Below are 15050 nucleotides of genomic sequence, written 5' to 3'. Positions count from 1 at the left end.
AATAAAACCTACCCTCCGTCCGATAGAGCTGGCAACCTTGGAAGAGGCGGTGCCGAAGCGTCACTACAGCGCTGCACCCAATTTATTTTCAGATAACAAAAGTGCGTTTCGTTTCGTTAGGCACTGCACTTCACAATGAATTGAAAAAAATAGCATTTAAAAAAATCCACTATTGAAATCAAAATTTCTATAGAATTTAGACTCTTGGAAGATTTTCAGTACAATGATACCTTCACTGTATATTTTTGAAATACATTATTTAGCTATAAGTATTGTTTTATATTGTTGATCATTTTGATATTTAAAACATTAACTTTTGTAGTCAGACATTTCAGCTTTATTTTTGGTTTTTTATTTTTTTATTATAGTTCTTAGTACATATTTTACACTATGTAATTATTTTTTTCCGCACTCAATGGTCCATACTGAACTAAATCAAAATACTTGACAGCGAGGTTGTGAAAATTCATAAATATTACAGTGTAAAAACAGACTTTATTTTTTGCCAAAATAAATATCTGGGCCACTAAGTGCAATCTCGAGACAGACTGAACTATAATATATATGTAGTATATTTCTTTTAACCCTTATCAGCACCCATAGGGCATATGCATCATTTATTGATTTAGCGTTTAATTTGTAGAACTCCATATTCATTTATGTATTAATTTTAAATCAAACACAGATTTTTGGAGTCTACTAAGTTGTACTTTATAAACATTTTTTTTGTGTTTTTGTTACTAAAATACAACTTAGTAGACTAAAAAAATCTGTGTTGGATTTAAAAATAATACATAAACGTATGCATCATGATGATACACGCAGAATTTTCTCCATCGTCAATAACGTGAGGAGAAGACGATAAGTCCTCGATAAGCAGTATAGGCGGTAAGCAGTCCAGAGTGATATTAAATAATGAAAGAGTGAAAAATCACGGATATTATTACATTTTTAATAATTTATATACCGTCATTTTAGTAAAATATTTACATAATAATCAAGGAGTTTCGCTACATGAAATTTCGCTGTATTTGTGTTTTCATTATTTACAAAATACTCGAATTTTATACTTTTTATATGAGCCTAAGCGGCTCATTATTAAAAATAAGTTTGAAATCGTGTAGAGTGGGTTCGAATCCTGAAACTCTGATTCTAGAATCCTCGACACTAACCACGGAACCACAAGCTGACACTTTTTTGACATTTAAAAATGTAATCTGATGAACCTGGGTTATTTTTATCTCGGCTTAAATAGTACTTATTCGAGAGACAGAAGTCTTTTGAATAAATAGTGGAAGTGATAATTCTGCAGTCTGGAAAATGTAAGATTAAAAATATGTATACTTACGACATATCGCTCGCTCCTTTCAAGAATGTCATAAATCAAAAAACTTGATTTTCAGGAGAATGTTTTTAAAGTTTAAAAATATAACACAATGTATTAAAAATAAATATCAAGCCACTTATTGAACTTTTTTACTGTGCAACAGATCTTTTTAGGTAAAACCTAAAGGTTTTTTCTCCGTTTGAAAAATATTTAGTATATTTAAAAAAATAATTAAACAATACCTTTTCTTCAAAATACAAAAACAACATTTTCTGCCCTGTAGCGGGTAAATATTAAGTTAAGAATATGCCTCTTTTGCTGGGATATAGTACATTTTTGGGCATTCCGAAAACATGCACAACTGAAAATTGACGATTTTTGATTTATGACGTTCTTGAAAGGAGTGAGCGATATGTGAAGGTCCTCACCAAAACGTCACATTTGCATTATAAATGATTTTCAGCTTATAAACTTGTTACGTTTTGGTGCGATTTAATGATTTCAAATTGGTTTAACACAGGATTGGTCACGTTTGGTCGCAACATTAATGAAGATTTCGATAGAATGCAGTAAACAGAACAGATTTGCAGTATTTAAAGGATTTGTATGCAATTTTGGAAATGTAACTTTTTGGTGAGGACCTCCACATATAATGTAAACAAATCAACACGTGCCGGCCGGCATGCGGCATCGCGGCAACAGCCAAACGATAGCTGCTTGCGTTTAGATTCGGCAACCTTGAATCTCGCATTGATTTTCTCCAGTCCCGGGTTAGGGTCGAGGCTACGCAACATTGCCGAATCACATCAATCGATGAAGGGGTGTCTGTTTAGAGTTTAGATACTTCCTTGTTCGTCTCGTATTGATGATAAAAATTTCCGACGTATTAAAAAAAATAACAAACCGACTGATAAAACGAATTAAATGTAAAAGTACTTTAATTTTTATAATTAATATTTGAAGAACTAACACTGTCATTTTCCATTTTATAATTGATAAATAACTTTGTTTTAAAATCACTATAAATATTTTATTTTAGCTTAATTATGATGTCTACCGGTTTCAAAGCTATCCGCTTCTTTTTCAAGACTGATTAATAAATACCCTTCAGTATTAATACTCTTCAGTATCAGCATTAAAACTGATTGATATTCTTCAGTATTATTGACTAATACGATTCAGTCTTGAAAAACTTAAATTTTATTTTATGATTTTGTTATATTTTATTATTTCCATACTATTTTTCATAGTTTAAACCTGTTTTTTTTTTTTAATATATGACTTGCTAAACTAACCAGACAGTAATTTAATCAATAAAGTTTTTTTTTACTTTGAAACTGCTCTATATTATATATACACAATACACAAACACATTTGTATTTCAAATTTTAGGACAGTGTTATGTTTTCAGGTACCTTATTTTTTTCTTTATTTTAAATTATTTTGCATTATACAACATAATACAAATACAAATACAATAAAATATAAATACAAAAAAAGATCCCACAAAAGCATGGTCTGTGTGTGGGTATACATTATATTTAGGTCATAGTAAAGGGCACTGGCAAGAATACAATAAAATATTATAAAGAGTAGAACTAGAATAAAAGTGTTAATATAAAATATAAAAAATACAAAATACTTGACTAACAGAAAACAAAAAATTAAATAAAGAATAAAAATTCTAAAAAATATATTAAAAAACTAAAAAATAAAAAAAGGTGAAAATTTGTGATGAATGAATTTAAGATGAAAAATTATATATAACACTATCCTAAAATGAGAAATAAAAAACATTTATTGGGAATATTGTGGATGGACGTAATAGGCTTTGAAAACAAATTAGTAAAAATATAATATTTTAATAAGCGGAATTGTCAAAAAAAAAATTGAGATTTCTCGGTGGAAAATCGATATGTTTTTGGTGTTATTTTTTTTTAAATATGCATAAATTGTACAAATTTTCCAATATGTATTACATGGTAATACTAATGTGCTGTTTTCGCTCGAAATCAATAATAGATAATATATATCCTGCGTATGAAACAGTTTTTAAGATTCATTCTGCATTTATAAAAATGCGAAATGTCAAAAACGTAATTCAAAATTTAATTTCTCGAATTTTAATAATTTTCATTATTCAAAATTTATTTATAGCAATAAACCATTTTAATAGTTTACTTGTTTACTACATACAATATTGCTTGAATACGCACATTGCTTGTTGACGCACATGCGTGGTTTAGCGACTGAAACAGCTTTGACTTCAAAATTCATGACGTCAGAAATTTTTTGTTATCCTTTCAATTAAAATATAAATAATTGAATCCCTGAGAATTTAAATCACCCTTATTTCTTTCAAGATTTCAACAAAAATGTACTTATAGCCTTTCGATTTTTTTTAAACTAACTGACAAACCATCACGCCGCTTCCCGCAGAGGTAGGCAGAGAGAATAGAACACCACATCAATCTATCTATGCACACAATCTTCCACATTCATACATGTTTTCATACATACACGCCAATTATTCCGACTCCTGACCTGACCACTTTCAAGAATTTGACATATGTACTTGATCATGCCAAGTTTTCCTCAGTCTTCCTCTGCTTCTATTACCAAACACATTCGTCTCACAAATTTGTTTAACTATATTTCTTCATTTATTTGATTAATTTTTTTTATATTAATTTATTTGCCAAATAAACTGTAAATTGTATATTTGCAAGGTCTTTACTGTAAATTATTTCATACTGTTTCAGAAGAGAACACAAATTAATAAGAATTTTAATATGTCTGGGCCAGATTTTTCCAGAGGAGACCCTGGAGAAAATCGTTTTTGGGGTCACCCAGAAAATATATTCGTTGAATATTTATTTGATATTACCCTATACCTGGACGGGTACTGGTTTTTTTCAATCCTTTCATCTTCATTTCTATCTTATATAGCACTAATATCCTATACCCTGAGCTCCTTCACGTACATCATCTGTATCCCATTAAATATTGAGGGCATACTAGGAGAACATATATACATTTGTTAAGGATAAAGGAATTTAAGCAAGGTGGTATGGACGTGTGGAGCGAATGGATGACGAGAGGATGACTAAGAAAATAAATGTGGCGAATGTGAGCGGGAGAACAGAACGACGACGGCCGAAAAAGATTTGGCAAGATCAGATCAATCAGAACCTAAAATCTGGTGGTGTCAAAAGTCTACGTAATCGGAGGACTAGATGTGTGAATGTGAAGGAGGCGAGGAGTGTAGGAGAGTGACAGAAGAGTGTGGCGTTCCATCCTCTCTGTCTACCCTTGCGGGGAAATGGAGAAACGGGTAGAAGTAGTAGTAACAAGTTTTTTTTTCTTCTTCTTAACTAGTATTATTTATTTGAATGAAATTATCACTTATGAATGTAAGGAATTCATTTTTGGGTACATACATTCATAATAATACCCCAATATTATGCTATATTCCACTCCGTAATCAGAAAATAGGGATCTCAGGAGTAATCGATAACCTCTCTTTCAAATAACAGTTACATTCAGGTTATACGTACCTACGATTTAAAAAATACAAATTTATAAAAGTATATTTAATGTTTTTTTTTATATACAGCTACAATTTAAATTAATTATCGGATGCGATAAGGTAAAATAAGTGTAAACAAAATTCAATATGAAATAAATACATCAGAATATTCTAGATTTCCAAAATGTTCCTTAAATTTTCGAGAAACATCGAGAAAATCTAGAAAACGATGTCTATACTATGCCTGGGTACTTCTTATCGTAAAAATATCATACAAATGTAAACAAATAACAATTTCGAATTCAAATCTGTATAAAAAGTAGGTTCGTATTACATTTGCATCCTTATATGTATGTATGTATGTATTTACGAAATTTCTAGATGTTTCCTTGTCGAATTTCTAGAACGTTCCATAAATGATGGTGACTTTAATTTTCTAGAAATATCGAGAATACCTTGACTTATACCCGTTTGTATAAACTTATTCCAGTAGTAATATCTTATCTCTATTTTATGTGATTGCAATTTTAAAAAAATAATGCAAATTTAAAGAATGATATGCGATAAAAATAAAAACAAAACATTATAAATCGTAAGCTTACCCATACGTATCACGACACTACTCTTGTGAAGAAAGAGATAGCGCGCTACAAAACACGTTCCATTTCAGGTTGTCGCAATCTTTCCCGGCATAAACAGGTGGCAATGTTTTTGTTTCGTCTCTTTCTATTTTATTAAGTTTGTACTGGAGTGACAAAAGTAGATATATTGAAATCTAATTTAAAGAAATCTTTATGTTAAGCTTCGGGTGTTTAATTTGTAGAGAAGTGCTATATTGCAGAACGTTTACGTGCCGGCGCCCCAGTTGAAAACCAGCTGTTTCGTAGCGAAGGTCCGCGCTGTTTACGTTTCTGCAACCGAGATGTCTTGGTTCCCGCATTATTATTACTGCCCATCGCGGCTGTTTGGCCAAAACTTCGGTCTGGAGTTCGATCCTGAAGAATTATTCCGTCGTTTAGGAAGCGAGTTTTATAAACCGCAGCACCTGACAACTTCTCCGCAGGGTTCAATCAAGTCGGAGCCCGGCAAGTTCCAAGTGTGTCTCGACGTGCATCAGTTCGCTCCTAGTGAGATCGTAGTGAAGACGATCGGTAGGCAAATCGTCGTTCAAGGGAAGCACGAAGAGAAACAGGACGAGCACGGGTATATTTCTAGGCATTTCATCAGGAAGTATAACGTTCCAGAAGGACACGAACCCAACGAAGTGATTTCTACCCTTTCTTCTGACGGGGTTTTGACCATCACGGCCCCTCGAGACCCCATAACTCTTCCAGACAAGAACGAGAGGATCATCCCCATCATGCAGACTGGTCCGGTCCATCGCGAGGTCAGGGAGCACAGCGTGGAGCATCTGCCGGAAGAAAAGAAGAAGGTGGTGTCCGACAAATCACCAACGGAAGTCCCTTTAGCAATTAAGTACTTGTAAATCGTGAACATTGCCAAATTAAAATTCATTTAGTCGCGTGAAGACGAAGTGATAAGTTAAAAAAAAGTAACTTCCAGATAGTCGATTACAGTGGGTAGATTAATGAAACGCAATAACTGCGTTGTGTAGATAACTTAAATTTAACTTCTAAATGTTTATTTTTAACGAATTAGATTTAAAAACCGCTCGTTGTTCCGTATAAAAAAAGAAGTTAGATTTAAAAAAAACATCGATGTTTTATTTTCAGCGAGTAGAAGTAAAATTAAAGTTATCTATTTGTGCTTCTAAGGTATGTAATGTAATAATATTAACGTGTTTCTTATTCAAGCATTATGCCTGTTGTTGAGATTATAATGTATTAATATATTCTCTAGTAGGTATCGTTGTACTTTTTTTTAATTCTCTGTATTTTAAAAAATCTTTCATCATTAAAATTTGCAAATTTCGCTTATCGAAAAACAGCATATTAGAATTTCAGTATGCTAATGGATAATACCTAAATTCCTAGTGAACAAAATAAAACTGTTAGAATGTTTCCTCACGCAAAAAAAACTAATTAAAGTGAAAACTAGCGTATGTATGCATAATGCATATAACTTTATCTTGTTACATTCTATTCTTAACTATTTTAGTGTGTATTAAATATAATTTTTAATAAATTTGTGATTTAAGAATACATTCGTGTTTCATTTTGAGTACTAAACAAATGATGCCGGTTTGGACAATTGCAAGTTAAAATGTTCACTTGGCACACTAGTTTCACACTACCTAAAAAACTTGGCAAAAGTAGAATGAAAGAAGAGCTGTAGACAAGCGATCGCTCAGAAGAGTTTGTGGAAAAATCGGTGTATGACAAATTAAAACATTCGAAGACGGAACGTAAGACTAAATTAGGGATAATGGTAAATAATAATCGAGGCTTTTAAGGTGGTTTGGACACGTGGAGCGAATGGATGACGAGAGAATGAGTAAGGCAGTACAGTGGTACCTCGACATACGAGTGCTTCGAGATACGAGCCGACGAGCAAGTGATTTTTTGCTTTTAGTTACGAGCGAAATTCGAGATACGAATTCGGTTCGGTAGTAACACGCAGTCGCGCCATCACGATCTTTTAATGATGACCTTTTTAATGACACTTGCCTAACTCATTTCCGGAACATTCTGAGAGGGAGGAAGAAACAAACCTCCTTGGACATGTTTTTTTTTCTAAACGGCCTACAGGTGAAAGCGAGAAAAATGTAGCGAAAAAGGCAAAGACCAGTGAGGATATCTAATTTATTTCTTTTCATTCTCTTTTTTGTTTTTGTGCAATAAATATTTGATATTTATAAATACGTTTTTATTATTCAAAACCACGTAACAAAAATAACTGGGGGTGACATTTTGGAGGTTGGAACGGATTAATGGTAGTTCAATTGTTTTGTATGGGGAAATTTGCTTTGAGATATGAGTAATTCAAGATACGAGCAAGGTTGCGGAACGAATTAAACTCGTATGTCGAGGTACCACTGTATTTGACAAATGTAAATAGGACAATAGAAGGACGGCCAAGATAAACACAGTACGATCAATTCAATCGTTTTTAAGGTAGTTTGGACATGTGGAGCGAATGGATGGCGAGAGAATGATTAAGAGAGGAGTATGCGATAAACGTTAATAGGATAACAGATGTACTCTGACCAATTCAACTGGAACCTAAAATCTTGAAGAGTATGGATGGTACAGATTACAGATGATTATGGCGTTCCATCCTCTGCCCTACTACAGAGCGGCATGATAATTTAATTTAATTCACTAGATAATTTACAGTTATGTTTATTTTTCAAAATAAAAGGATCTTATTTTATAAAATAATTCGTATTATTACGTTGGTATTATAAGTTCGTTATTTTTGTATTGATTATTCGAACTTGAATGCAGTCCAAAATTTATTCGAAGCTTCCCGTACCTATTTATGTTTTTACGATTTGTTTACTTGCGTTGTGTCGCGCACGTTATATTTCGGGACAACGCGCTGCAGCTAACGGGGGGCGGGGTAGCAATAGTAATGAGAAACACTACAATAAAAAGTGAAGCGTTCGTAAATCGTACATACATTGGTAGTGCTATATAGGTAGGTACGCTCAAATTGTAGTGTTCGCGATATGTCCAAAAGATATCATTTTTTTAGCCTTTAGAATTTTTCGCTGTTGACGGGTGGTGGGACAGAAAGGGGTGCATTTTATAAATATTAAAAATGCAAATCGTAGTATCAGTGTCAAAAAACTAATTAAAAAAATGTTTAAAGTATTCAATGTTTTGAATACATACGTTCACTACGGCGAATGTATGTAAATTGATAAATAATTGCACAATTGTCGATTTAAATAGCAGGTGGGTAGAATAGGATTTCAGTTTTTTTTTATTTGGAAAAAAATAATGCGAAAAATTACGATGAAGGAATATAGTAGAATATATGAATTTTCTAAACCTGTTTAAATATGAGTAACTAACAAACCATCACGCCGCTTCTCCGAAGGGATAGGAAGAGAGAATAGAATGCCACACCACTTTTTTTTTTTTTTAGAGAAATATTTGTGTTTTCTATTATTTACACAAATATTTCAATTTCATACTATTTCTGTGAGCCTAAGCAGCTCATTATTTGAAATAGGTATCAAATTGTGGTAGAGTGGGTTCGCACCGAGAAACTCTGACTTAAGAGTCCGCGTAACTAACCACAGGACCACAACCCGCCACTGTTTGAAAACGTTCTTTGCCTTTTCCATATTCATGCACATCCTCGTACATACCCGCCGATTATTTCAACTCCTGACCCGTTAAAATGAAATTGATCCGATGCAATGCCTAGATACACCATAAAAGTCAAAAGGAAGAGTTATGGGATCATTCCTCAAAAACTCGCTTTCAACAAATCAGAGACATTTTTATTTTCATTTAAAACTATGATGTTTATGAGAAACTGTGTTCCTAATGTTGGACATTCCTATATTTGATTCTAACAAATAGCCCTCCGAAAATGATTTCACTCTTATTTTATTGGAATATCTAGATTTAAATATAGTGGACACGCCAATTATTGTATTCCTTAGTTATTTTCTTAGATTGTTAAAGTATTATGATATCTATTATTTTCAAAATTTCACTTTCAAGTATTTGAAAGTGTATTATATAAAAGGTACATCATATGATAAATCCACTAAATCTTGATATTAAAAAGTGTATATTGGTATTCCTAACTTTAAACCTTGTTACTTCAGAGTTGACAATACTCAAGCCAGTCAAGACAATAATCTAATGGCGATATGCTGAAACTATATTAATTTTGAAAATGAATAATTGTAATGAATTACATGTGTCGGGTTGTGGTGCTGTGGTTAGTGTTACGGACTCTTGAGTATCTCGGTTCGAACAAACTCTACCACAGTTACCTATTTCTAATAATGAGCCGCTTGGAGATTCACAGAAATAGTATAAAATTAGAGTATTTTTGTAAAAAATAAAAATACAAATATTTCTCCTTTTCTTCGATTAAAAATAAATTATTATTCAAAATTGATTAATGAAAAAAACTAATGATTACATTTAAATACATCATTTGTAATGATGAAAATGCGCTTTAAATATTTAATACATTTAAAAAGGTACCCCTGATTTTTGGAATACCCTTCAGCCTATATTGTGGAATTCAATACATATCGCGTTTCCATCAACATCCTACGAAAATATCCCTTTTTTACCCTCTCAGATCACGAGTCTAGCTGTCATACTGAGTGCAGACCAAAAAAATGGCTGACTATCCAATATTTTCACAATTGCAACCTGACAAAGCTATTTTATCAAATCAAATCGTTTTATGTTATGTTAATGGTTGAGCAATTTTAGCAAAATCTATTGACAAATTTGCAAAAGTAACTAAAGCAAGTCTAATAAATCAAAAAACTAGATGTATATTTCATTTTATTTATTTACAAACTAGATCCATTCAAAATAATTGATTATGCAGGAATTATATTTTACAGAACAAGGTTTACAGAAAATGAAAAAAAAACATGAAGTAGGGTCTGGACTACTCATTCAGTGATTGTTAAAATTCTTATCAAATTTACACACAAGAAGTCTATCCTGTTCCGAGTTTACAGCAGGACAAAGGACCATTAAAACCATTTGTTTTATGGAAATTGAGGAACAGCACTCAATATTTTTAAGTATAAGGAATGGATTATTGAAATTTATTTATAATGACAGCATATTGGTAAAAAAAAACCTTCAAAATTTTGAATATAGAAATTGAGCCAGTATTTTCTCTGCAATTTACAGATTACAGATCTTTAATATTCACTATATTTAATTTCCTCTATCCAAACGCGTCATCCAAACAATTTTCCTTAAAAATCAATGTTGTACAGATTCAATGTGATGGGTTTGATTTGCGATTACAGAGGCATGTTCTAGGAAGAGGAACAATAAACAATTTAAATATATTTCTCCTCTATCAGTGACCTGGTCAGATTGATCACCATCACTACCATACAACGACAGTAGCTATCCGGAGATGACAGGAAACTAATATATAAATCCTGGAAGATATTTGAAGCCCTGGGCATTGCCTAACAGTTCTGCAGCCAGCTCTCGCATCTAAAAGACTTATTTGGTCAAGGGCCTGCCACCACTGGCACGGTGGTATCTTGGTAGGATTCACCAGTGATGTCATTGATTATCCAGCCTACCAGCTCCTTCAATGATAGTACAAACTCTCATGTTGAAGGAATGTTTCCGACAATCAAACCTTCCAGGTGCTCCACGACAGGTTATAAAGGTCCATCATACGAAACCAGTTTCTAGCTTCATTCCTTCATCCTTGGGGTTGTAGCGCGAAATGAGATGGTCGCTCTGCATTTCAAGCATGAAATGCAGTCGTTGCAAGAGGCTCCTTCATATTGAAGAGCCTCTGCTCCATTGGTTGCTGGAGCAGGATGTTCGGATTCGTGTTGCTCGTCTTTTCATATTCCTTGGGCACTGGCACGGAACAAAGAACGCGCACAAAATAAGAGTTTGCAAAATTTGACAAAATTGTCCAATATCTTGGAGTTAAAACATACAAACACACAATGCGGTGTAAAACTTTCAAACACTTGATATGCGGTGTGAAAATAAATACACAAAATATACAATCGTAGCTCAAAACTTTTCCATCCAACATCGCGATCAACATCGGAAATTTGCCAAAAAACATGATTTAAAAATATTACGTATAAAGTATTTTAAATTGCTGAAAATGTCACTTCTGGTTTTTTATGGCAAAAGGATATTTGTTTTAGAGTAGCGTGTAATTTAAATCGGCATTGGTTTATTCAACAGATATGTCCTGTATTATGCTATTCTGTAAGGGTCACTTTTCTACGCCAACATCCCCCTGCATCCTCTCTGGCATGCTTGGGCAGCTGCCAGTCTTTGCGGTGTAACAAATCACTTTTCGGAAATAAGACTCTTGGAGAATGGGTGACTCTGATCCAATATTTGGTAATCACAATGCTAAATACGCATAGCTTTTTTCACTTTTCCCAGTATATTACATATGATCATCTGGCAGACATTGGTTCCGGAACTGACAATCCTTTGATAGTGCTATCAATACCTGTAAGTAGAAAAAATATATTGTTATTACTTAGGTTTGTACGAATGCATACATATAGGATAGCTTCTAACTTCTTCTCGAAGAAGTTGGAAACTAGTAGAATAAATTCTAACCCTCATCAATGCCTTATGGTGCATAGGGCACTGCATTGCATCGAACCAGTGCTATATTGATTGTTAAAAGAGTAAGCTGTAAGTAAGAGATCTGTCCTGCACTGAAAAATCACATTTATTTATTTCAATCCCTCAATCAATCAAGAATCAAACACGGGACCTGCAGCATGCGTGCCTAACTTGTACATTATGGTGGTGGACACCTACTTAGGCTATAGAAATTAGAGAGCAGGGATACATGCTGCGGTGCCTCGACCAGCCCCAACCACCATAGACAAATATGACACCAACGGCATCCAGTGGACTAACTTTTAAATCTATACCTACTATTATAATTGGAGCATTCTCAGTTTTTATGTGAATGTTCTGTTTATTTGTAGAATAAAAAACAAATAAATTAATAAATGTAAAAATACATATATTTTTTTAATTTTCAAAAACCGGTTCGCCCTTTAGGTACTGCCCCCCAGGGTAGCGATAGTACCTAAAGGGCAAACCGGTTCTTGAAAATTTTGAATCCCATCACTGAATGCGTCGTAATACTAAGACAATAGATTTGAAGGACAAGTGATGTTTACTGAGTAAATTTTAAACTTTAATTTAAAATGGATAGATACTACAACAAAGTGAATGCCGAACACATTAATGAAATTTTATTAACACTGCAATAAGACCAACCTTGTCTTCTGAGGGCAGTATTTCTGATCCTTTCAGACCCATCAAATAATGAAGAGTCTAACTCAAATCTAGAAATACATCTTTTGAGCACCTAGAGCAATTAATTAATTAATTGACTCGGGGTCGCTCAGGACAATAGAGGCATTGAAGCTCTTCTTTTTCTTTGGAACACGCGAATTACGGGGCTCTCTCCTAAGTAAGATCCTCTTCGTAGGTTCAATTCGAGAATGGCTGAAAAAGAATTTATTTTTAATTAACACCCTAAAATCCAAGCGAATCTATGTTTGGGCCTCAGCTTGTGCAATTTTACAAATTTCATTACCAATTCCTAGATGTGTGTTGGTTTACATGTTAAATATTACTATGATTACATGAAGTACAAACGTTAATTTAGGATAAAAGTGACTTGATATAAGCGACTTATACAAAGACATGGGCTACTCGACGTATGAGGAGCTGAAGAGGACTTCCGAAAATAGGCGAGAATGGCGATGAGATGTCATCTGTTGCTACAGACCAATCCGCAGGATTGAGACCAAAGAAGAATATAAGCTTCATTTTTGCTTGATCTTCTAACTCTATTCTTTAAAAAGCAACATTTTTTTGTCATTATAAGATAAAACCTAAAAGGGCACTTATGTACACAACCTAACATAATTTTGCATACATTGTTACTTTATTTTACGTATTCTTTTGAGGAGATGACGAGGGTTTCGCATAATAGACCGGAATGGCAAAGGAGGTGTCATTTGTTGCTGCAGACCAATCCACAGGATTGAGACAACAGAAGGTGATAAATATCACCAGGGTACCAAAATTTGCAGATAAACTTAATTGTAGATTGAACTAAAAAACGTAACTATACAATGAACATATATTTAGTTCTAAATGTTTCCTTATTTTCGATCATATAAATCATAACAGGATATAAAAAAAGAGCACCACGTACCTCGAACTGCAGATTTATTTTGGCCACGTTTACAATTCACAGTGCCAAAGTTATAGATTTTTGCTAATTTACAGCACAGACTAATTTATATAATTCACAGCAAATCACAGACTAACTATTTATATAAAGACCGCCAACTACCTCGATTTTTTATGGCTGGAAGTGATATTCGCTAGCGGCCGGAAGTGACGTAAACGGCTACTAGTACTAAACTCCCGGCTGGGCGTGACTTCGCCGCGGCTGGGCGTGACTTCGCCGCGGCTGAATGTCGAATCCACCCGCCGAAATATTTATCATTAATTTTTCAGGTTAAATGGTATTGATATTGAAATTTGTTGTATTACATATTTTCAAAATTATAATATTAATATTACAAAGAAGATATTTCACTATCTAAATTTATTTATTTCAGTGTAAACAAAAATAGAAAGGTCACGGCTAAAACGCGACATTTATAAAAAGAGTTTAGGCGTTTAGTTGAGTTCAAAAGTTCAGTTTAATAATGGTTACTCAACTCAGCCGTACAACGGTAAATGGTAATGGTAATTTTTTTGACTTACTATAATATATATAAAATTCCAGAAAACACAATATTTTAAAAGGACAGAAGGAGTGTCCACCACTTCCTGAAGTTATGTTTCTTATCGGGGGTGCCAGCGCCCCTTTCTGGACGTTTTGGAAGTCTGGCTAGGCGTTTTTAAAATTTTCGCATTTGGGGGGTGCTGCAGAAGGGAGCGGGAGGTTCAAGGGAACGTTGTGTCAATAAAGAAAAACTACACTTTCATACGCAAAATTTAACTTTAACTTTGGCATAATACTCAATATTATCAAGTTCTTCATATAAAACAAGGGCCCATTAAAAAAGACATATAGTATCATAGCCACATTAATGCCCTTATCGAAGATATGATAATACGGTTCAAAGACTAACAGGAACTTTTGATATCAGCTTGGTTAATCAATCCATTTTTATCAGACGTAGAAAGTGTTAGTCCAAATTTAAAAGAGTAATTTATTGATCTGCAAAATGACTGTGAAGCCAAAATAATATGTAATCAATGTGTTTATATTAATTTTTGGATACGTTTTCGTCATCAATACCTAATTCTGTGGGAAGAATTGAAATTACCCATAATAGCCTTTCTATCTTCATATTTAGAAGAGAAGGGTTTTAGTGCAGTAATGCATATATTTAAAAAAAAACGCGAAATTGATTACAAATAACCCGAAGAAGAGATAAACTTTAACCAAATAAAACGAAATTGGCGCAATCTCATGACGCTCAAGGATCTCTTTAATTTTTTTAAATAAGAAAAAAAATATTTTAAG

At 33.3% G+C, this 15050-nt stretch overlaps 1 protein-coding gene and 1 long non-coding RNA gene across 2 annotated transcripts; one reads left to right on the top strand and one right to left on the bottom strand.

Annotated features, from left to right (window-relative positions):
• The first annotated feature begins 4649 nt into the window (after positions 1-4649).
• Positions 4650-7853, top strand: LOC148308573 (heat shock protein 23-like). Its single transcript, XM_088261492.1, has 2 exons — positions 4650-4661; positions 5680-7853. The coding sequence occupies exons 1-2, from the start codon at positions 4650-4652 to the stop codon at positions 6340-6342; spliced, it is 675 nt and encodes a 224-aa protein (XP_088117618.1). The 3' UTR covers positions 6343-7853.
• Positions 7854-10292: 2439 nt separating this feature from the next.
• LOC148308572 (uncharacterized) lies at positions 10293-13775 on the bottom strand. Its single transcript, XR_015837659.1, has 3 exons — positions 13722-13775; positions 12773-13003; positions 10293-11981 (listed from the first exon to the last, which is right to left on the bottom strand). It is a non-coding gene; the product is annotated as an uncharacterized LOC148308572 (long non-coding RNA).
• Positions 13776-15050: the final 1275 nt, after the last annotated feature.

The sequence above is a fragment of the Brachycentrus maculatus genome, unplaced genomic scaffold (genome assembly GCF_059751285.1).
Source record: "Brachycentrus maculatus isolate JH-2025_06_01 unplaced genomic scaffold, ASM5975128v1 h1tg000157l, whole genome shotgun sequence".
Taxonomy (NCBI): domain Eukaryota; kingdom Metazoa; phylum Arthropoda; class Insecta; order Trichoptera; family Brachycentridae; genus Brachycentrus; species Brachycentrus maculatus.
Note: the sequence above shows the minus strand (reverse complement) of the source record. Positions and strands in the feature narration are given on the sequence as shown.